Source organism: Erpetoichthys calabaricus, chromosome 1, assembly GCF_900747795.2.
Source record: "Erpetoichthys calabaricus chromosome 1, fErpCal1.3, whole genome shotgun sequence".
NCBI lineage: Eukaryota > Metazoa > Chordata > Cladistia > Polypteriformes > Polypteridae > Erpetoichthys > Erpetoichthys calabaricus.
Genome location: NC_041394.2, coordinates 182,187,699 through 182,212,153, shown reverse-complemented (window position 1 = coordinate 182,212,153; position 24,455 = coordinate 182,187,699). Strand labels below are relative to the sequence as shown.

Genomic DNA, 24,455 nt, shown 5'->3' with positions numbered 1-24,455 from the left:
TTTTGTAGGTATACAGCATGTGCACATTAGAGGGCACAAAGAAAGAAGCATCACTGTTTGCAGTGCTGAGAAAAAGTTTATTAAACCTTTAGAAGTACTCACATTTATGCCTTACAAACCTAAAATGTGATTCAGTCTTCGTTTACATCTAAACATCATTTTAAACAAATAACACACAAAAATATTACTTTATCATATCTTTTTATGAATACATTGATCTTGTGCATGCACGGCCACCTTGATAAATTACTGGATGTAGGCTCTTTGTTAGTGAAAGCTGGGGTAAGGATTTTAGGAAACACTTCCAGGCAATTTTCTGTTGCAAAATGTAGTATGATTTTTGAGGAATTTACTATCTGGGCCCATGTGTTAACAAATAAAAACTAGCTGGATCAATAGAAGCTCAGTTTATTCTTGCATAGCTCCCTTTGGGTGCTTAATTAAGGTTAACAAATACAGATGCAGTAAAGTAAATACCCTTACCAGATTTACTTATGTTACACAAAAACAAAGTAGTCAAATAAGCAATTATAGGTTAATGAATTTTGCTAATTTGCAATTGAAGCAACTGACAGAAGTTGTAGCTAATGATGATATGTTGGTTGACAGTGTAGGAAAGGAAAGCAAAAAGTCCACTTAAGAGGTCCTGTTGTAAACCTCTGGGATGTCCATGGACTGATAGAAAAAGTGTAATCATAATTGTAACATTTGCAAATTTCTGTAATGGTAAATGCTGCAATTGATAGTGGGCAGCACGGTGGCACAGTGGTAGTGCTGCTGCCAATAAAGAGACCAGGGTTTGCCTCCAGGGACCTCCCTGCATGGAGTTTGTATGTTCTCCCTGTGTCTGTGTGGGTTTCCTCCGACAGTCCAAAGGCATACAAGTTAGGTGAATTGGCAATATTAAATTGGCTCTTGTGCGTGTGTGTATGCGCGCGCGCGCAACTGTCTGTGATAGGCTGGCGCTCTGTGTGGGTTTTTTTTCCCTGCCTTGCACCATGTGCTAGCTGGGATAGGCTCCAGCACTCCCCCATGACCCTGTTCAGAATAAAGCAAGTTAGCAAATGACCAAGTGACTGACAGTAATTGATACTGGTCCAAAATGTCTGATATACAGGGATAACCTATACAGAGGTTATAAAAAATTACAATACAATACAATACAATTTATTTTTGTATAGCCCAAAATCACACAAGAAGTGCCACAACGGGCTTTAACAGGCCCTGCCTCTTGACAGCCCACCAGCCTTGACTCTCTGAGAAGACAAGGAAAAACTCCCAAAAAAACCATTGTAGGGAAAAAATGGAAGAAACCTTGGGAAAGGCAGTTCAACAAAGAGACCCCTTTCCAGGTAGGTTGGGCTTGCAGTGAGTGTCAAAAAGAAGGGGGTCAATACAATGCAATACACAGAACAGAACAAATCCTCAATACAGTATAAAAATAAAAATTTTACAAGTACGGACCAGAATTTAACAGTAGATGATATCACATAATATGATTTGGATTTGTTTAGAGTCGTGGGGCCTCATGTATAACGCCGTGCGTAGAACTCGCACTATAACATGGCGTAAGCACAAAGCGGGAATGTGCGTACGCACAGAAAAATCCAGATGCAGGAATCTGTATGTACGCAAACTTCCACGTTCTTCCGCTACATAAATCCCAATCCGCTTGAAAGTAACGCAAGTGCACGCGCCTTCTGTCCCACCCCAACTCCTCCCAAAAATACGCCTCTTTGAATATGCAAATCAATATAAATAGCCTTCTGTGAAAAGACAATGGGAAAAGCACGGGGGAAACAATAAGAGTTTCAGCGAATACCAAGAGGAGGCAAAGGAAAAACGTATTATTTGTTGGTTTAAACAGTGGTATAATCAACAAAAGGAAGTTGATCGAGTGACAGTGTGTCGGAGAAACTCGAAAGCTCAAGTTCACAAAGTCGCACATTGCCCAAAATAAAAAAGAAATCACATATCAAAGTCGCCGTGAAAAGGCGACTCGTAGCCCACTGTCTGAGTGTCATATGAAAGCTTATTAGGGTACAGACAAATAAATAGGCACACAGTGGGGAAAAAAGCACGAAATGACAACTGTAATCTCGAAATTTCCACTTTAATCACATAGTTTATTTTGCCATTAAAGTAGAACATTATAAACTTCATCTTAAAATTGTTTAATTTACTAGTTTCTCAAATCCCATTGTAACTAAAGTAAAACGTTAAATGCTTTGTTCTGTATTTGATCTTCTATGTGCTCTATGTGTGTGAATCACTACCTGCTTCTTAAATGGGCTTTCTCTTTCTCCGACAGGACACATAATCCATTATATTCGTGATATTACAGCTTTCTGAATAATTAAAATACTGAGATGTATACGTGATATCTTTTTCATGATGATAGGAATGAAAGCATGTTATTAAACATGGGAACATGGTGGCACAGTGATTGTTCATATCTCACGCAAGAGGCTTGCTGCGCCATGCGCGACCTTCGATGAAATAATTTATTACAGAAGTACTGTATCTTTCAAACGTACTAACCTCCAATTCCTGTCCTTACTTTTCTTTCTCCAAATACCCAATCGCCACACAATCAGCTCTGTAATAGACGTGAAGCCATTTGTAAGCTTAGAATGCCGATGCTTCAAAACTTTTAAAGAACATTGAAATATCTTCGTAGTACATGTTTAATTATTCTATCCATCTATCGTTCCAGTGTCACGTCAGCACCAGCAAGAATACAGCGCAATGCAGGAACAATCTCTGAACTAGCTAGCGCTGCGGCACCGTGTCCTCACATGTTTAATTATTAACAATACAGATTATTTAAATGAAGTTAAAGTTTTATCTGTATAATATAATCAACATATTTTGCTGCATTTCATCTTAAAAATGATATCGTCATCATATGTAAATACGCGCTTTAGAAAGGGGCGCAGGTTGTGCAATATTATAAGTGTAGTGCAAGTTTACAGTGAGGTAATTGCACTTATAAGTACAAACAGTTCTACAAGGTGCACTTGATGGACTGATTGAGTGCATTTATAGTTCTGGGGATGAAACTTTTTCTAAACTGTGAAGTCCGTACAGGAAAGTCTCTGAAGAGTTTTGCCGTGGCTGAGGCAGCGTCTGCTTCATGTTGTATACCAATAATTCTCTTTCCAATCAGCTGCTTCTGTGATTCCCCACTCAGATACAGTGATATAAATACTCCGAGTGGTGCAGTGAGAGTAATATGGAAAAAGATGATCTGCTGTGGCAACCCTTAACGGGAGCAGCTGAAAGAAGCAGACGATGCAGTGAGACTAACAACGCTAAACCAGTTATGGTATTTGGAATACTATGGCTATTCCCTGGACCATTATATTGCTGCAGGTTAATTACAATCAGATGCATTACACTAATAAACAATATGCAGTTAGTTTCAGTGTATTTATAAAGCTGCGTCAGGAATGTGGATCTAAGAAAGAAAGGGTGACCACACAGGAACAGTCGCACTGCTTTGACGCTGTGTGCCGCTAGTCTGCAAAACCAAGTGGAGAAATTGCGTACACCACGGTATGAGGTACCGTGGAAATGTGCGTGGCTTTACGCCAAGTTTAGGTTTTATACATCGCGATTTGAGCGTGGAAACGTTTGTACGCAACATTTCTGTGCGTATGCACCATATGTACATGAGGCCCCTGGAGACCTCCGTCATCAAGCTGCCTCCCCCATTTGGCCATTCCACAGCTGAAACATTGCTTGGCCAGCCAATCCGATGAAAGGACCCCTCTACCCCACGATTCCTGCGATCCTCCATCAGGGATGACTTTACCTTAGGCAGGCAAAACAACTTGGCGGGTGGGCCATGGCACCAAGTGCCACATTTGAGTACCGAGAAGAGAAACAGAATAGGTGAGAGTTAGTAACAAATTATAACTATCATGTTACTTATGTTTTAGTGCTAATGACTTAACAACCGAGATGCAGTCTGTACAGTTAATCAGCAGCTCTAGTCAGGATATGCTAAACTGAAGTAGTGAGTCTTCAGCTGGGATTTAAAAGCTGAGACCATCTCTTATAGTGGCAGGCAGACCATTCCACAGTTTAGGGGCCCTGTAACTAAAAGCTTGACCTCCAACTTTTATTTTATTAATCCTTGGAATCATAAGCAGACTGGCATCTTGAGATCTTAATGTACACTCTGGTTTGTAAGACATGATAAATTCAGACAAGTAAGCCGGACCTTGGCCATTTAATACTTTATATGTTAAAAGGAGGATTTTGAAATCTGCCCTAAACTTAACCGGGAGCCAGTGTAAGGATTTAAGAACTGGAGTTATGTGTTCATACTTTCTTGTTCTTGTAAAAATTCTTGCAGCAGCATTTTAGATTAACTGGAGGCTGTATAAAGAACAGTTTGAACATCCAGTGAACACCGCATTGCAGTAGTCAATCCTACTAGAAACAAATGCATGAATTCATTTCTCAGAATCCTGTTTATTTAGAAAGTGCCTTAATTTCCTAACATTTTTAAGATGGAAGAAACATAATTTGGACAACTTTGTAATATACGCTTTAAATGACATGCTAGAGTCAAAGATAACTCCTAGATTGCGGGCTGATTCAGTAAAATTAATGGTGATTCCAACTGAGTTAAATGATGACAAAATATTGTTGTGATCAGCGTCATTCCCTCCAACAATTAACATCTCTGTTTTATCTGTGTTTAAAGACAAGTAGTTCTCATCCATCCACTCCTTTAATTCCCTAACACAACTAATTAAAGACAACATTGGAGCAACTTCATTTGATCTAAATGAAAAGTATAACTGGGTGTCATCTGCATATGAGTGAAAATTAACATTGTTTCCTAATGATAGATCCCAGTGGAAGCATGTAAAGTGAAAACAGTAAAGGTCCCAGTACTGAGCCCTGCTGGACACCATATCTCAATTCTGTATATAATGATGGAGTACTGTCAGCACATTTCTGTACATATTGGAATCGATTTGATAAATAAGAACTAAACCAAGCAAACACAGTGCCTGTAAGCCCAACTTCATTTTCTAGCCTGTGCAGTAAAATAGAATGGTCAATGGTGTCAAATGCTGCGCTTAAGTCTAACAACATAATTACAGTGGAGTTTCCTTCATCAGAGGATATCAGAATGTCGTTTACAACCCACGTTAGTGCCGTTTCTGTACTATGACCAGTGCGGAAACCAGACTGGAATTTCTCAAATAAATTGTAATGTGTAAGGTGTGACTGAAGCTGACTGGCGACTACTTTTTCTAGTATTTTAGAGAGAGAGGGTAAATTTGAAATAGGCCTACAATTATTTAGTATGTGTGGGTTTAGCTCTGACTTTTTAAGTAATGGTTTAATGATTGACACTTTTAGTGCATCAGGTACTGTGCCATGCAAGAATGAACTATTGATAATGTTAAGAATAGGTGCTGCAAGAACATCCATTGCACTTTTTACTAATTTTGTTGGCACTGGATCTAGGGAACAAGTAGTGGGCTTCATTTTAGAAATTAAAGTTAAGACTTCCTGCTCAGTTACAGGATTAAAATTACTCCTATCTATCTATCTATCTATCTATCTATCTATCTATCTATCTATCTATCTATCTATCTATCTATCTATCTATCTATCTATCTATCTATCTATCTATCTATCTATCTATCTATCTATCTATCTATCTATCTATCTATCTATCTATCTATCTATCTATCTATCTATCTATCTATCTATCTATCTATCTTAGCAGTAGAGGCTTTGTTCACTTCTTGAACCCTCAGGTACCACTCTGAACACCAGGTAAAAGTCCAAGACTCTTTTATTGTATAACAATACTGTGCACAAAGCACTCTCCACACCACTCATATACAAAACAATACTACTCTCAATACTCACTCCTCCTCGCCCAGAGACTTAGCCCTCCTACCTCCCAGCTCAGCTCAATGTACTGGGCTTCCCAGAGTCCTTTTATACACCTTGACCCGGACGTGTTCCTGTAAAACAGTCCACAGTTCCTTATTCCTTCCGGTTCAGGGTAAACAGTCCTTTTCCTCAACCCGGGAGCACGTCGTTTCTTCCTGTCATGTGATGATGACGTACCCCCGGGTTATAGGGCACATAAGAGCCCACAAGCACCCCTACAGCGACGCCTGGTGGCCCCCAAGGTATCCAGCAGGGCTGTGTGTAGAAACTACATAGTCCATAAGGCCCTGCTGGAACTCGGGGCACGTCCACACTGTCCGGAGAGCTCCTCCTGGCGGCTTGGGGGTGAGGGCTGGAGTAAAAAGCCAGCAATCCACCACTCTATCCTATCCTATCCTATCTGATCGATCGATCGTGCTGAATGCAATGTGAGGCAGGGTCTGCTAAACTAGTATGCAGTTTGTACTGTGATGCTGAGATCTGGGATCTTATATTTTTAATTTTCTCATTGAAGAAGTTCATAAAGTCTGTACTGCAAATATCTGTTGGTATTTTGCACTGTAGATCTGAATTCCCATTTGTTAATTTAGCAACTGTTCTAAACAGTGCCTGAGGACTTTTATTATTGCTATCTATTATTGTAAACAAACTGAAATGGGACAGCCATGTGTGATTACCAATGACTAGATAATGTACTTGGTTAAGAGAATCTTGCTAATTCCTGGGATAGTTGACCTCATAATGTCATACATAAAATTAATTTTAGAAATTGTTTCCAAATAATCCATCCATCCATCCATCCATTTTCCAACCCGCTGAATCCGAACACAGGGTCACGGGGGTCTGCTGGAGCCAATCCCAGCCAACACAGGGCACAAGGCAGGAACCAATCCCGGGCAGGGTGCCAACCCACCGCAGGACACACACAAACACACCCACACACCAAGCACACACTAGGGCCAATTTAGAATCGCCAATCCACCTAACCTGCATGTCTTTGGACTGTGGGAGGAAACCGGAGCGCCCGGAGGAAACCCAATAATGTTATTGAAATCTTATGAACATGATAGGTATTGATATTTTATAATATCAATATTATCAAAATTAATTTTAACCTAGAGTCTCCTTGACCGTTATATTTATTTCCCTTACTTGTTGCTCAATTCTCTTTTTTTTATGTATAAGTATTAAAACTTTGTCATTAGAATAATTTAGGAAACTGTATTTGTAACATGGAAAACATTTGCTTTCAGTACAAGTCATCCAATTGGCATTTTTTTAATTTGTCACTTTTAATGCAGTGAGTGATAATAAAGTCTGAGTTTAATGTTTTATACCAAGCATCAGTTTCTGTAATGAATATAAGTTGTGTTAACCTTTTTTTTTTTTTCTTTAGAAAATTACACTTATTTTTATTAAAGTTAGATTTCTGAGTAAAAAGTTAACATTTAAACCTTCAAGCAATATTTTAAAATAAAAACGCACAAATATAAATCTATTGTTTGTACATTTTAATGTTTATATGTAATTCTAGAAGAAGACAGAGCCACTTAGTGAAGTAAAAAAAATGATCAACATTGTGCTCAAAGAGCTAAGTGTACTAACAGTTGTTATGTGTATTCATTAAGTAAATTTGGGAATTTAATCTAAAATGTCCTTTCAAGAAGAGAAATGTCATTGTACTGTCCTGATCATCTGTCTTACTTTGCAGGAGATCTGCTCAAATCCACAGTTTATTGTGGATGGTGCAACACGCACAGATATCTGCCAGGGAGCCCTTGGTAAGAAAGCACTTTGTTAATTTCTTTATAGTTTCAATAAAGACACACTATTTTAGTTGTGCAAAATTGGTTATCTTGTTACTGTGCATTATGACATAATGTCAGCTACAGGATAAACTAAGGTGGGGTGATTGTGCTTCACAAATACGCTACAGTGTTCAGAGAAAGAAAGAAAGGCATTGGATTACAGTGGAGCATATTGTATAACTTGACCTTCAAAAAACTTCCTTTGCAAAGCTCATAATTTGTGGTGGTAGAAAAAAATAGTTTTCCTTATCTATTTTAAATTTCATAAGTGATTTAAGCCAAATTTAATCTATAGCTAAAATTAACTATTAAGTTTATATATGATTAAATATATATATGACTGAATGTAAATACACATGCAGTCATACATATAAGAAGTATAAATACTTGGCCTGGAAAGTACATATTAAGAGTAAGACTTGGTTATGCTAGCAAAGCTACCCAGTCTCCTCAAACAGAACACTGAAAAGAAAAAAACTTGGATACATTTTCAAACTTGTTTAGTTCACTTGTAGGGAGTAGAAGCCACCTACTCAAGTGCTGACGTCAAGGGCTGGAACCTTGATCAAGTGCCAGTCCATCACAGGGCATAAACACTCTCACAACCAATTTGAAATGGTCAGTTCACCTAATCTTTAGGGATGTTGGATGTAAACAGAAGTACCCAGGGGAAACCCCAGGCATACCTGTGAAGATTATGGAAACTCCAAATGGAAATCCACTGGATAAAGATTTAAACTTTCGGACACTGGATATTGAGATGCCAGAGCTAACCAGTGCCAATTCACTTTTTAAGTGATTTAAATGATTGAGCTATTTTTATCAGTGGCACATTATCTTTGATTTTTCAAAACACCAGTCAGATATTTCAAAGCTCATACATAGCAACTGTCTTGTCCAGTTTAATCTTAAACTAATTCATCTTCACTTCTGTTTATTTTTTTCTGCATTTATGTTTAATCTGTACATGTATTTGGGTAAATTGGATCAAAATCATAAAATGAGAAAAGAATTACCTGGCAGATAAAATAGCAGAATGAAAAATACACTAGACTTATTTATTTTGTAGTTTTGTTCTCAGAAAAATTAATTGGTTAACAAGGCAGCTAATTTATATACAAGGCGTATGTTTCTGAAAGGATGAAAGTGCGTAGAAACCAAAATGTAAATAGTAATGTTGCTGAGTATGGGTGTCTCTGAATAAAATAAGAAAGCTGAGTATAGTGCATGATATTATTTTACATGTTAGTAATAGATGCACAATTATTTAATAGCACTGATCTTTTTAAATAACAGAAATGCAAATAATTCTTTAACATACAGATATTAGTCTTAATAAAACTGACTTGAAAAAAGTATACTGTATTATGGAATACTAACCAAGTAAATTATTTGTTCATGGTCAGTTAGGATTCAGTAGCGGTGAGGGAGTTGAACCGGCAAGCTTCTGTTGTATAGATGTATAGAGTTGTTATTGTCACATGGACCGAGTAAAGTGTGCAAATCAACATATAACACATTGCCATCTGGGGTACTTAATAGTGAGTATACATGTACCTACCTTACCTTCAAACCTTTAACTTCCATGCCTGAAAAATCTCAGAAGATGTTTGTCATTATCAGACAAATGTAATAAGGAACTTGTATATTACAGTATACAGAAAGAGTGTACTTATAATCTTAGTTTTTCACAGCACTTCCATCTAATGTCATAACCACAAAGATTTAACTTTTAATTGTTGTGTGGACTTGAACTTAAATGGCATTTATTACATATTTTTAAATGTTTATGCACTTCTCAAAGTTTGCCACAAAGTTTTCCATTATTTAATTACAGTAATAAATAACAGCTTTGTTTTAGGATTGTTATTAAGTTGATTATTCTTACTTTGAAAATTTATTATATTTTTATCTTTAATTGATTAAGATCAGTTTTTAATTACACATTGAGAAACTTTGTGTGGTGGAGCAGTAGATCCTGATCTGGAATTTTTCAGTACTTTGTTACTACTACTGAATGCACTGCAGCATTTTTCTGTCCACAAGATGGCTGTAGAAAACTATGGAAATAGGGAGACCTAATGTGTTCTGAAAATATTATGTCTGTCTGGGGAGGTCAGGCAGTTATATTTGATGCAAAATATATTTAGAAATATGTGTAAATGTATGAGGATTGTTTCTTTGCATGGCAATGTGTTCTGGGTGAGTTTCATGTAAATTAATATTGTGTTATCAGGTGCTAAAAAAAACAAAGCATCATTTGATAATTATATATAAAAATATGACAAATAGCTTTACTATAACAAAATCAACAACTGAACTGGGAGAGTGCATGCACAGACATCGAGTGAATGTGGCTTTTAAGTGTTTCTATATTGTTTGATTTGAAACTGAAATTAGTCCAGACTTCAAAAGTTAATTCTTGGCTTTGAAATAATATCAACCTTCAATGTCACTTCATTTCATTATTCTTACATAAGGTCTGTAATGGGATGGTGACTTATTTGCCCCAAATACTTTAACTATGACTAAGGACAGAAACTGTACAATCATTGCACAGTAATACATTTTCCAATGAATTTGACTTTCAGAGCATTAGTTCACCCAGTTAGCAGCCATGAATTGTTTAGTGTCATGGTCTTTTATACCCCTTCTCATTTTTAAATTAAAATTTTAAATGCTGCTACTTGATTACATTTTACCAATGTGGGATATTCTAAATTATTGTTCAGGTGTTACTTAAAAGTACATAAGATTTTATACAAATAGATATGTCATCGCTGTGAGCCTGTTAGCTGTTTACTGGCACAAGCTTAGTTAGTATAATATTTCAAGGGCTGTTTTCTTTATGTCATATTAATTAAGCCTTTAAGAATACCTCATGGAAAGGAAAATCCTGACAATAGACACTTCAATTGTAGTTTAGCTAGGACAAACATGGATTAAAAGGTTTGCTCTTTCCTTTGCATAGACAATTCTGCAGGAAGTGTAAAATACAATTGGAGCTATCATAAATGTTTGTAATAGTTAACGGAAAGAGAAACCAATTAGTGTAAGGGCTTTTTCTTTGTGTATTTTGAATATTGCTTTTATTTAGTGTTTTTGTTTTTGAAATTTAGTTTTGTTTTACTCTTTTGGTTTTGTTACCTTTAGCTGTTTTGAGACAGCAGATATGTTCCTGCTTCTTTTACTTCCTCCTTTTCCTGATTAATTTCTATTAGTCTTGCAAGTAATCAAGAATTAAATTTATTTTCCTATCGATCATAATGGTAATCCACTTGAGAGCCATTAGCTAGTTAAGTTCAGCTAGCAAGTTAATAATGGTCTAGAGTAAGTAAGGTCTGATTTGATCCACTGAACTTATAAAACACTAATGCAATGGAAAAAAAGCATTCATTGACACAGTAAATAAGAATCATTGGTGAATGATTGCTATATTTGGATTGCATTGAATTTTCTTATTATGATGGGCTAGTCAAGTTATTTCACGAACTTAAATTTGCAGTGTATATTTATGGTTTATGAGACTTTTTTGATTAGACTATGATTTTTTTCTATCATGGTCATCATATGTTACTTGTTATGTTCAAATATCCCTCTGACCTACCTTATGGTAACGCATAGACTTAAATCCAATATGGCCTGTTCAACTCAATCTTGCCATTGTGAATTTTATGCAGTATTTCTCCAGGTTTGCAAGGGCTTCCAGGTTTCCCAACTTTAGCATCTACGAATTGGAATCAATGACTCTGGGAAACAGACCCACTGTCCTCATTGTAGATTACATTCCTGAGTGTGAGATGGTCATCTCTTCACCAGTTTGCAGTTACAAAGAGAATTTTAAACAAAGATCAATATGAAAAGGGGGGGGTGGGGGGGGGGGGGGTCTTTAGCAACACATAGTAAAAAGGTAATAACAATAATGTGAAGTTAATTAAAAATTAGCTAAGAGCAGGCCACCACACATAAAAATAAAGTTTTATATTGTCAGGACTGCTGAGAAAGCTACAGTAGATATCTTGAATGTTTTTTTTTTCATATTTTATATTTATTCAAGCTGACCCTACCCCTGTGGTAATGTGTGGTAAATTGAACATTTAAAAATAAAATATGTTAAATGTTGTTTCTGCTCTTTCACATACATTGTGACAGTATTCCTTGTTTGCGCAACCTGTCATACAGTTTTTGGTAACAGTAAACTCATGTTGTGTAAGCATGCTGCTTAAAATATTCAGTTTAAGCGTGAGATGTATCTAGTGTACATGAGGTATATATGATTTTAGAGTAAGTTGAATTGACATTTTTAAGTGGAATTCTTTTTTCAATATCCATTTTGACACAGCTTCCTCTTAGATAGATAGATAGACACTTTATTAATCCCAAGGGGAAATTCACATACTCCAGCAGCAGCATACTGATACAAAAAAACAATATTAAATTAAAGAGTAATAAAAATGTAGGTAAAAACAGACAATAAAATATATCTTTATGTGGACAATATCTTGCTTTATCTAGGTAATGCTTCTTGAGATCTTCCTTGTGCGCTCAGGCTATTTAAATCCTTTGAGAGCCTTTTGTGGTATAAAATCAGTTGTTTAAAAATCTGCATTTCTTCCATTAAATCCCCCTTGCAGCCAGCATATGTTCCCTCTCATTCCTCTGGTCCAGGGGTAGGCAACGTCGGTCCTGGTGAGCCGCAGTGGCTACAGGTTTTCATTCCAACCCAATTGCTTAATTAGAAACCAATCATTGCCAATCTCAGACCTTATTTAATTTTATGGCTTGTTAGTCTGTGCAATGTAAGGCTCTTATATCGTAGATTTTTTTCCTTTCCAAAGATATCATCCAAATGATATGAAGCCTAAAACAGATCATTTTCAGTCTGTCACATTTTTCTATTAAGTGTTTTATTAAATCAAACAGTGCATGATGAACACACACAGATGTAATTGGAAAGAAGCTAGCTGGAGAACTGCTGGCTGCTTTGTCTTTTACATCTTATTGCTAATAAGGAGCAATTAAAACACTGAATGCAGCAGTTTAAGATTGAAATAAGCAATTAAGGTTGGAGAACCTTAACAAGCGAGACCACTAAAATGAAGCATCAAAATGTCACTTAAGCAATATGTGCTTCATCAGCAATAATTGAGTTCTCGTTAAGGAACTGGGTTGGAACAAAAACCTGCACATACTGCGGCTCACCAGGACCGTCGTTGCCTACCCCTGCTCTGGTCAGCTGTTTCAAATATTTATGCATGGACATTTTCCCTTTACTCCAAAACAAGATATCCACCAACTACCAGTTGTGGAAGATACATTCAAGGGTTCAAATAAAGGATATTTATTCTTCACAGTACCTTTTTACAATCCAGCAAACACAATCAACAATGAATTCTCTCCTTTCTCTCTTCTTCTTCTCCTCTTCAAACTCCTCTTCCTCCTGCATGTGTTGCCCTCTGCCTTCCAACTCCGACTTACTGAATGAGGTCAAGTGTATCCTATTATTTTGGACCTAGGAGTACTGCTGCCAGTCAGTAGCCCAATGGAAGTACTTCTGGGTCAGTTGGAAGTTAGCTAAAGCAAGGAGCGTTAAGTCCCTGGTATTTTAATATGTATGATATGGCTGATGTTAAGAACAAAAAGAATATATTTATATATAAACTATTAACTATATATTTTGAGAGAGAAATTGAAAAAAGGAGACAGCTATTTTAAAACATACTTCTGCTACTAGATTATTTTCACAATATCAGATAGTTTGAGCTGTGAATATAAAGTAAAAAAAAAGATAATTTAATAAATATAGAATAAATACAAAAACACTTTAGTATGTTTAGTTTTTCACCAGTTGGCAGATTCTCTTCGCCTACCTACCTGTAGTTCAGTGGAGACACTGCTAGCTTCGGAATTTTACAAGGTTTGTATTGCTTCATTGTTAAATGAGTTTTTTTAAAGCAAAAGTGATTGGTCCGTAACAATATGCTGATCTTGTATGATGACCTAGTCAGTCTCTCGATCAGTGCCATTTTATTTTTCAAAAGTGTGCAAAGTGGCAGGTGAATTATTGTCAACAAAGAGCAGGCACCTGAGAATTAAACTGAAATGGCATTCACTCATGATTTTTCTCTCCATATGGTAAAGGTTTTGTTGACAAGACAAGCACATTCTGTTTTCAGGTGTTTGAATTAAATCTTAATTTACAAGAACCGCAAAAAAGGCAGCACAGTAAATTGCTTTCTATTTCACTCACTTTACGCTCCCGTATTCAGCTTGCTCTGTCACCGCAAATGCTGTTTGAACACCTGCCCTCCTTCACCAGCTGCCGTTCATTGGATGAATATATGCGGGCGGCTCGTGGTGGATTATTTTCTGTTTTAGAGTTTGAAGTTACAAGGGTTAAAGACTAACGGCAAGAATATTCATTCAAAAACAAAAACTAAATATATTTTTGGTAAATTGTTATTTTATTTCAGTTAGTCTTTCCAGCTACTTTAATAGGTTTGTTTAGTTTTAGTTTTTCATTTCAGTTTTGTTAATTTTATTTCAGTTTATGAAAATGTTTTTTAATGATAGTTTCAGTTTTGATTTTAGTTTTCATTAACTACAATAGGGTGGCGCAGTGGATAGCGCTGCTGCCTAGCAGTTGGGAGACCTGAGGACCTGGGTTCGCTTCCTGGGTCTTCCCTGCGTGGAGTTTGCATGTTCTCCCCGTGTCTGCGTGGGTTTCCTTCGGGTGCTCCGGTTTCCTCCCACAGTCCAAAGACATGCTGGTTAGGTGGATTGGCGATTCTAAATTGGCCCTAGTGTATGCTTGGTGTGTGGGTGGGTGTGTTTGTGTGTGTCCTGCGGTGGGTTGGCACCCTGCCTGGCATTGGTTCCTGCCTTGTGCCCTGTGTTGGCTGGGATTGGCTCCAGCAGACCCCCGTGACCCTGTGTTCGGATTCAGCGGGTTGGAAAATGGATGGATGGATTAACTATAATAACCTTGTGGGATACTGTTTGACTGTTTTTAATAAGAGCACAGTTCGCTTTTGCACCTACTGTACCCCTTGCAATGCATTGTACATTTGTCCTCATCTGCTGGCTCATTCGGTCATGACTATTGATGGTGTCAGGTTCAAGATGCTCCCAATACTGAAGTTGGAGCATAGAGCCGACATGCACCATCACAGTTACCTTTACATTCTGTGCTATTATTGCATGCCTGTAGTTCATGACTGTATGTTGTATGTTACCTTTTTTCTTAGATTTTTTTTTTTTAATTTTCAATGTAGGTTATAATCTGAGGACAGCCTTTCACTGTTTTAAATGTAACAGAATGGGTTAGCTTTCAGAAAACATTTATTGTAGCTGCTGTTTTTTTATATAATTCATCCTCTCTTTTTTTATATACTAACAGTTTTATATTAAAACACATTTTAATCAGATAAACATGGGTAATTCAGTGATCCCATGTAAAAGGCTTAAGTATAACATTTAGTATTACAAAACAAAATGTTAAAGTAATGTTTCTACCTGTAGGATTATAACTTGGTTTTTGCTTTAAAAGGTTGCTCTGTAAAAAGTTAACATTTTTGCCTTTTTTAAATTTGGCACTCTTCGGAAAGGAAAGTTTTGGCCAATAGATCAGAGTCTACAAGCTTTTGCACGCAAAATTTTTGCTCCATCATCTAAACTGAACCACTCTAATTTCCACAGATACTGGAATGACTGAAATTTTAACACTATCTGTCTTTCCTTCATAAAATGCAGTGGTAATAGGTAATTAAGAACTGACTGAAGAGAATACAAGATTAACTTGTTCATAAGACTAACAGAAGAAAATTTTCTTTATATTTAAGGAATTATTTGTTACAAAGATTCAAAAGTGAAGAACAAAAGGCAAGGCAGGAAAAAGGAGCAAAAAAAGGTTTTGCCTAAAAGACAAAACATAAAGCAAACAAATCTGAAGAGCTCAAACCATAAACAGTACCTTAAGTGAAGCAGCGGTCAAAGCCAGAAAATCATAATTTGAAAAAAATGATAAAAACTGGAGTCCAAACTAATAAACACAATACCAAAGGTGATGATTCATTAATATATTTGGCTTAAATACTGCTAGAGCTGGTAACCCAGGTGCATAAATAGGTGGCCCCACATACAGGAAACAGGGCAGATAAGTAACTAAACTACATGTATTAATATTATACAGAAATACAAATCAAGTAATACACACAGTAGGTACGTCCACATGTGTCTCAATAACTCGGTTGTTCATAGAGACCTGCTTTCTAAAATACCATATAAACCCTTATTCTGGTTAGAGAAACCGGGTTAACAGAGGTAGATTTCTTCTCAGATAACCCAGTTATGTGGCAATGTAAATTCTTAACTGGGTTATTATTGAGGATTTTGTAGTCTGCACATGTATTACTTTGCAGATGTTTTCAGCACTTGTAGGAAGAAGCATCTCTAACTAAATTTCCAGAGGCAAATGTTCAGGATATCACATTATTCCATTTCTGGCTGAAATAATGTGTCTAAATATTTCAGAACTCTGTAAATGTATGTTGATAAGCTGAACATACAGTGCTAAACTCAAGAACACAATTTTGGGAGCAGTAGGGTGGCACATTAAAATTAATCTGCCTTACATAGTCCAATTGCTTTTTAAAGTAATGAGTAACCTAAGGCAATACTAATCGTATTGAAGTAAAATACCTGCATTATTATTATTCCAGAAGCACTGGGAGTAAGGTAAGAAACATATTCCCGGTCCTAAACACTCTCGGTATTACATAAAATAACATAATATAAAACCAAAAACAGAATTCCTAACATGAAAAAGACTATTTGATAAACAGCCCAAATATATAGATAAAAAAGACATTTAAGCCAGAGATTGATCCTGGCTAAAACATAGCACTCATTTGGTAATTGGACTTATTTCCTATATGGTTTTATTCATAGAAATATGACATTTTGAGTGTAACTAATTAGCTTGTCTTTTTTTTAAGGTGTAACAGTCCTTGTACATTAGGACGATTTTGCTAATAGTTTTATAGAGTCATTATTGTCATCATTGGAAGTGGTAATACGCAAGCTGCACATTCATTTGTGATGGTAATGACATTACTTTGAAACTTCATTACCTGAAAATTCTCAAAACACATTTGTGAAGGTATTAGTTATTCCAAGCCCTGCTATCTGAGGCATTAATTCAAACAAATGTCTGGTTCTAGTTTTTGCTTACTGCAGAATATTTACTATGAAAGATATGTATGTGTGATGTGGTAATGAAATACTGTAAGTGTAAATTTGGTACTAGAATTTCTTTGGAGTAAGTATTGAAGTTCTGTTACTTAGATTAAGGTAATGAATTTCCATTTTTTGTTGTTGAAGAGTAATGTAGCAGATTACTCTTTTATAATGAAATAAGGAACTGGAGTATTGTTGAGATTGCTGCAGTCTTTTTTTTGGCTTTTGATTTTTATTTACACCCAGTTCCTTCCTTGTGCTTTGTTTTAATTTTATTTTGTATTTATGTCTGTACTCTGCACAGAATAGAATCCTAGAATCTGGAGCCAGACCTGGGGGTAGTGTTCACTGGTGAACATCTTGTGGTCAAGCATCCCATGAAACCTGGCTGTGCTTAGTGAGAAATGGTGATGTGGAACTGTCTTGAAGGAGTCACCACATGAAGGACAAAGAGTGAGAGTTGAGCACAATACAAGTTTACTGGTAGGCATAGGCAGCAAAGTCCTGAATGACAAGATCCTGGCAATGAAAACTCATTTTGGAAACTTAGAACATTACCTGTTTGACGGGAAGGGGCTGGAGCTGGTGTGGGAGGTGAAAAAGCACCAGCTAGATATAGTTGGTATCACCTCTACACATAGCATAAGTTCTGGAATGAAACTTCTTGATTGAGGGTGATCTGTCTCCTACTCTGGAGTTCTGGTGTGTGAAAGACCTGAGGGTTGTGCAATTGGAGTTTTCCATAGAGGATGAGAGGGTTGCCTCAGTTCAGCAAACAACTGTTCAGAGTATTCAGCCTTCTTAGAGAAGATAGGTAAGGTGCATATACAGTGCATCCGGAAAGTGTTCACAGCGCATCACTTTTTCCACATTTTGTTATGTTATAGCCTTATTCCAAAATGGATTAAATTCATTTTCTTTCTCAGAATTCTACACACAACACCCCATAATGACAATGTGAAAAAAGTTTACTTGAGGTTTTTGCGAATTTATTAAAAATAAAAAAACTGAGAAATCACACGTACACAAACTTTTTTCACATTGTCATTATGGGATGTTATGTGTAGAATTCTGAGGAAAAAAATGAATTTAATCCATTTTGGAATAAGGCTGTAACATAACAAAATGTGGAAAAAGTGATGTGCTGTGAATACTTTCCAGATGCACTGTATAGTGCTGCTCACTGACTTGGTAGTCTTACTGTGTGATTTCAATACTCATATTGAGATTGACGGATATACCTTCAGGGATGTGATTGGGAGGAACGATCTGCCAGATCTGAATCAGAGTAGTGAGTTGTTATTGTATTTCTGTTGTAGTCATGGATTGTCTATAACAAACACCATTTTCAAACACAATGCGGCTCATAAGTGTACCAGGTACTAGAGCCCTTTGGGATGAACGTCATTGATAGATTTTATAGTTGTTTTATCTGACCTGAGGCCATGTGTTTTTGAGGCTGGTGAAGAGAGGTGGTCAACTGTCAATTGATCACCACTTGATAGTGAGTTTGATTCAAAGTGATGGGCATAGGCCAGCTAGACCGGTGAAGTATAAACAAGTGGTTAGGATGTCCTTGGAACGTCTGGCTGAGGCCTGTTTGTGAATAGTTCAACTCCTACCTCTGAGAACATTTCTCCCATGTGTAGAATGAGGTTGGGAATATTGAGTCTGAATGGATTCTCCTCAAGACCACAATAATGAAAACAGTTGCTAAAAGCAGTGTACATATCCAGTGGAGGTTGTCCAAAGTTACTATGGTGGCCTGAGGAGCCTGTGGTTCTATCAGTTTGTGATGTGTTCCACTCAAGGTAATAAGTAGTTCGACCTGGTGTATTCAGGTGTTAAAAATGCCTTTAAGTGTACTCTACTTGCTCCTTTAGGCAAATCTGACTGGAAGCTGATTCATCTTATTCCCAGCTACAAGCCTGTTATTAGACAGCAACCTGTTACCACAAGAATAGTGAGGAAGTGGAGCCTGGAGGCTGAAATGGCACTGAATGACTGCTTCCAAATGACAGACTGGGAAATGATGTGTGAGTCACATGGGGACAATATTGAGAGTCCCTGTGACTGTATCACAGAGACTATATTAATTTTTGTGTCGACGCAGTGGTACTCACAAAGACAGTGCATTGCTTTCCAAACAACAAGCCCTGGATTACTAAGGCACTAAAAGGTCTCCTGAATGAGAAAAAGAGGGCATTCAAATTGGGGGACAGAGAGGCTGTAAATTACGTATAGCATGTGCTAAAGAAAAAGCTGAGTGAAAGAATGGAGGCTTACAAAGTCAAAATAGAAAACAAACACTCAGAATAAAAGGATAGATGTCTGGAATGGACTGGGCTTAATTACTGGATTTAAGCAATCCAGGGCTCAGGTGCTAGAAGGAGATGTGGACAAAGCTAATGCCCTGAACCAATTCTTTAATAGATTTTCCTTCCCACTTCCACCCCCTTCCAATGACCAGCCTTTCCACGCCATCCCTACTACATCAACAACTCCTACCATGTCAAGTGGAATGGCCAGTGACAGGTCCACCTCTAACTATCAGTGTGGACTGTCCATAACTGAAGAACGAGTAAGAAGAAAACTGCGGAAGCTACATACTGGAAAAGCTGTGGGACCAGATAAGAGTCAGCCCTGAATTTCTTAAGGCCTGTGCTGTTCAATTTGTCCCTAAGGCTTCAGAAATTGCCATTATTGTGGAAAACATCCTGCATTGTTCCTGTTGCAAAGAAGGCAGACGCCTCTTCACCTAATGACTACAGACTATCTGAGGCATTATGCACAATTAGGCACAAACAGTGGCATTTACATCTCATATTATGAAGACCTTTGAGAGACTAGTCCTTAACTATATGAGTTCTCTTGTGGTTGACCATCTAGACCCACTGCAGTTTGCCTATTGGATGAAGATTGGAGTGGAAGATACAATTATCTGTCTGCTCTGCTATTCTCACCTGGATAAGGCTGGTAGGAATGTGAGGATTATGTTTTATGATTTCTCCAGTGCCTTCAATACCATCCAGCCACCCATGTTAAGGGTAAACTCACATGACTTATGCTGTCCTGGATAATGGACTATCTGTCCAGCAGACTGCAGTTTGTGAGGCTCAAGGACTGTGTTTCTGATATGGATGTGTGGATGTGAGCAACACTGGAGCACCACAAGGAACAGTCATGTCTCCTTTACTCTTTGCTGTATACATGTCAGACTTTAAATATAGCAACAGGTCATGTAACTCGCAGAAATTATCAGATGATTCTGCACTTATGGGGTGTATTGAAAATGGGGAATGAGACTGAGTATAGGAGGAGAAATTTGTTTTTTGTTGCAAAGAGGATTCTCTGCAACATAACATCAGCAAAACCAAGGAAATGGTTATCGACTTTGACTGCACCAAAGAGTCTATATGTCTGGTCACTGTTCAGGGAGTGAATGTAAAGGTGGTCCACATTAATGATAAGCTGGACTGGTCTTGGAACACAGAATTATATATCTGTCTCGCTTGAAATTGTCCAAAATGTTTCCAGGGCAAGATCCAACCTGTGAACGCTGCAATCAAGCTGTAGCCTCACTGGGTCACATGTTTTGGGCCTGCACCAAATTAACATCATTCTGAACAAAAATTTTTAAGTGCCTTTCAGACAGCCTTGGTGTCACAATCCCTCCTGATCCACTAACAGCTGCGTTTGGTGTTCTTCCAGATTGGCTTAAAGTGGAGAAGGACAAACAAACTGTTATTGCCTTCACTACACTATTGGCACGCAGACTTATTTTGTTAAACTTGAAGAATCCTAACTCTCCCCTTTTAAGTCAGTGGGTAACTAATGTTTTATATTATTTGAAATTGGAAAAAATCAAATTCTCACTTAGAGGATCTGTGCAGAACTTTTTCAAAACCTGGCAGGATCTAATCAGTAATATTTTAGAATAAGCTCTTAAAGCACTGAGGAAGTAGATTCTCTCCCCATTCTTTTTCTTCTCCATTTATCTGTATCCGCCTATTAAACTCTTCAATTTATTTATTTTTACTATTTTTAAGTTTTAGTCCGTTGGCCATGCTCTCTTTCTCAGGGGTGGGGGGTTGATTTGTTTTCAATCCTATTTTTTTTTTCTTATAAAAATTTATCTATTTTTATGGAATGATTACAATAAAATTAATAAAATTAAAAAGAAGAAGAAGGGAATGTGAGATCAATAAGTGGATTGAAGTGGCGGAAAGCTGGTCTGCAGGTGGTGCTGTACTTGTCTGTGATGGTCGTGAGAGCCGCTTCTAAAGACAGAGCTCTCAGTTAACCGGTTCACCTACATCCCTATCTTCATCTATAGTCATGAGCTGTGGGTAATGACCAAAAGAATAAGATCATGAGTACAAGTGTCAGAAATGAGAGTTCTCCGCAGGGTTTTTGGACTGACACTTCGTGATAGGGTGAGAAGCTCAGAAATTCCAGAGAACCTCAGGGTAGAGTAGCTGCTCTTCTAGGTTGAGAGGAGGCAGTTGATGCACATCAAAGGGTTGTCCCTGGACTGTTTCCCCTGGAGCTGCTCTGTGATCATCCGACTGGGCAGAGACCCACGACTCCCATTATACTGCTCTGCTGCAATGCCTGGAAATTTCTCGGGAAGAGCTGGAATCTATAACTGGTGACAGGGAAGTCTGGGCTGACTTGCTAAGTCTATTGCCACTGCAGCCCTCACCAGCAAAAGTGGTTTCAGAAGATGAGATGATATGAGATAGGAATTTCATTCTTAGTTTTACAGTTGATTTTACTTATTTATTCAATTATTGAATTGTTTATTTCTTAAATCATTTATTACTATTGATAATGCTTAATATTTGATTTCATAGTTAATCATAACTTTTTTATTTAATAAATATTTAAAGTATTGTGTGAGCTATGTGTTTTTTGTCAGTTTTGAGCATCATAATATGGAGTTTGATCACAATAAATGAAAGAGACCACATTGTTACTTTCCTTCAGTATATACCTTGATTTCAAATGCTTAGTGACAGAATAGTTTACCTTTGATTCCCCTAGGTGATTGCTGGCTTCTTGCTGCCATTGCCTCTCTAACGCTGAATGACACAATCTTGCATCGAGTTGTGCCTCATGGACAGTCCTTCCAAAATCAATATGCTGGAATCTTTCATTTTCAGGTATAAAACCAATAAATTACAGTGTTTTTGTAACCATTTTTGTAGTTGTAATTTATTTTGCAAACTAAGTGTAATTTGTAACCACAGGATTGGGTTGTTATTTTTAAAAATGTCCAGTCTTTTTTAGTGCCTTTTATTGTACATTAGGAGCAGTGTTTCCCAAACTCTTTTGTTACATAACACTTTACAATTTGTAAATTACTTTCGCAAAACTTATATTAGTGGTTATTTGCATTAATAAATAGATATATAGCTGATATTCAAGCGTTTATTTAAGCAAAATCAAAACAATAATATACTGTATCTAATAAGGGTGTATGCTCCCTGGGAATATATTCTTTTAATGTTGTAGTCATACTCAAGGCAGCATTGCTCCTAGTAACTTGGGTGGCAATATTAAGACAAGTATGCAATGTTTTAAAAGAAAGGTCATATTTAACATGCTTTTAAATGCTAAATTTACTTCTATAAATAAACAACTGAGGAAGCCTATTGAATAGTACAATTGTCTTCCACATGGATGTCTCTGTTATTAATTATTTTAATACTAGGTAGCATAAATAATATTGTCATTTACTTTTGGATTTCTTAAAAAATTAAGTGTAACTATTGAATTATTTGAATTAGTCATCTTCATTTTTATGTTTTAGTCTACAATACATGTTACAGCTTAGTGTTTTAAGTTGAAACAGAGTACAGTAATTAAAGATATAAGTAACTACACAGGAAAAGAGTGTTTTAGTGTTGGGTTACAGTTTATGAAATACAGCTATTTTAAGTAGTATTTGTGCTTCCATTGAAGGATAAGGTAGTGTAATTGATATTTTTGAAGGGTACTTTTTTTAGTTCTTTATGTTGAGCTACATGGCCTATAGTGGTATTTTTTTTTACCATACTCGTGTTAATTTTATAGGAGAATCATGTGGGAACCTTATTTTTAAGGAACACATCTAACCTGTATCTGCAACATTAAAACTGCATCTAAACTGTTGCCCAGCAATTAATGTTGATGAATTCAACATGAACTGCAAGTTTCTTCTTAAGTACAGGTGATCAAGTATAATAAAAAAACATCTTTACGTTTACACTTAATATAACATTTTAAGAAAATTTTTATATCCAATATATTTCAAGGTGAACCACAAAACACACTGTGAAGTTATTTATAATTTCACATCAGCCTTCGTTAGGATTGAGATGGATATAGAGGTGGCTTACCAAATTCGATGAAACTTAAACTTCAAAACTGTACAAAGTATGTAATATTTATCACAGATATCCATAAAAATCTTTAAATGAATTGTTATATATCTTATCTATCTACAGTATATATCTATATCTATAAATATCTCTCTCTCTCTCTCTCTCTTTTTATATATATATATATATATATATATATATATATATATATATATATATATATATATATATATACACTGTATGTATAGATAGATAGATAAAGATATATTGATATATAGTACCATAAAGAGTTTCTTTAAATGTAAAGCATTTATACTATAATATATTGTAATAATCGTGTTTCCCTGTATACTGTTGCATGTCTGGAATCTTCAGATCTTAAATAGATTAACTTTTTGTTTACTTTAACAAAAACCTGAAGAGGTAAAGTTGTGACACTCCCATATATTTTGCTACATCTCCAGTAATTTGGCTTGGTATCTTGATCTCATTCATGTCCATTCTGCTTCATCTACATATAACTAACTGGTGTTGGCCTTTCTGCATGGCACAGATATGCCAATGTACTACTGAACTTGAAGTTTCTCAGCTATATCCCTTTGCACGGTTTTCCTATTCACTTGCTCCGCATCATTCTCCAAATCCATCTGAACTCATGGCTCAGGTAAGCATGACCAGCCTCAGTCCTTATCCTATTGTTCAGTGTAATTTTTACGGTTCAACCCTGTTCCTGTCCTCTCCTCTATAACTTTAAGCTTTCTTCATTTATTTTTTTCTGCACATGCTGTAATCTACCAAACATTATTTACAAACTATAATTTATTTTCACTATTTAAGCCATCTTCTGTTTACTATCTCATTCAGGATGAAAAAACATAACATTATTAGATTGTTTTAAGTGTGTGACTATACTTGGCTTCTGATAGAGAGTATTGTACTTGATGTGACAGCAGGCATATGGCACAGTAAAAGTAAAATAAAAATAAATGAAAGTTAATTTGCATTTAAAATAAGATTAAAAACAATGCTTCAGAACCTAACCATATTTTATTTCATTTGTACCTGAATTTGATTTTGTAACATCAGATAGTATTTTTATAATAATATTGGACCA

General features: G+C 36.5%; 1 protein-coding gene across 1 annotated transcript in view; it reads left to right on the top strand.

Moving 5' to 3' along the window:
• Nucleotides 1-24,455, top strand: part of LOC114657626 (calpain-1 catalytic subunit-like) — a 115,336-nt gene that overhangs the window by 20,137 nt on the left and 70,744 nt on the right. Inside the window, exons 3-4 of the mRNA XM_051930899.1 lie at nucleotides 7,643-7,712; nucleotides 22,023-22,141. Of these exons, the coding sequence (XP_051786859.1) occupies nucleotides 7,643-7,712; nucleotides 22,023-22,141 (189 nt within the window). The remainder of the gene's footprint in view (nucleotides 1-7,642; nucleotides 7,713-22,022; nucleotides 22,142-24,455) is intronic.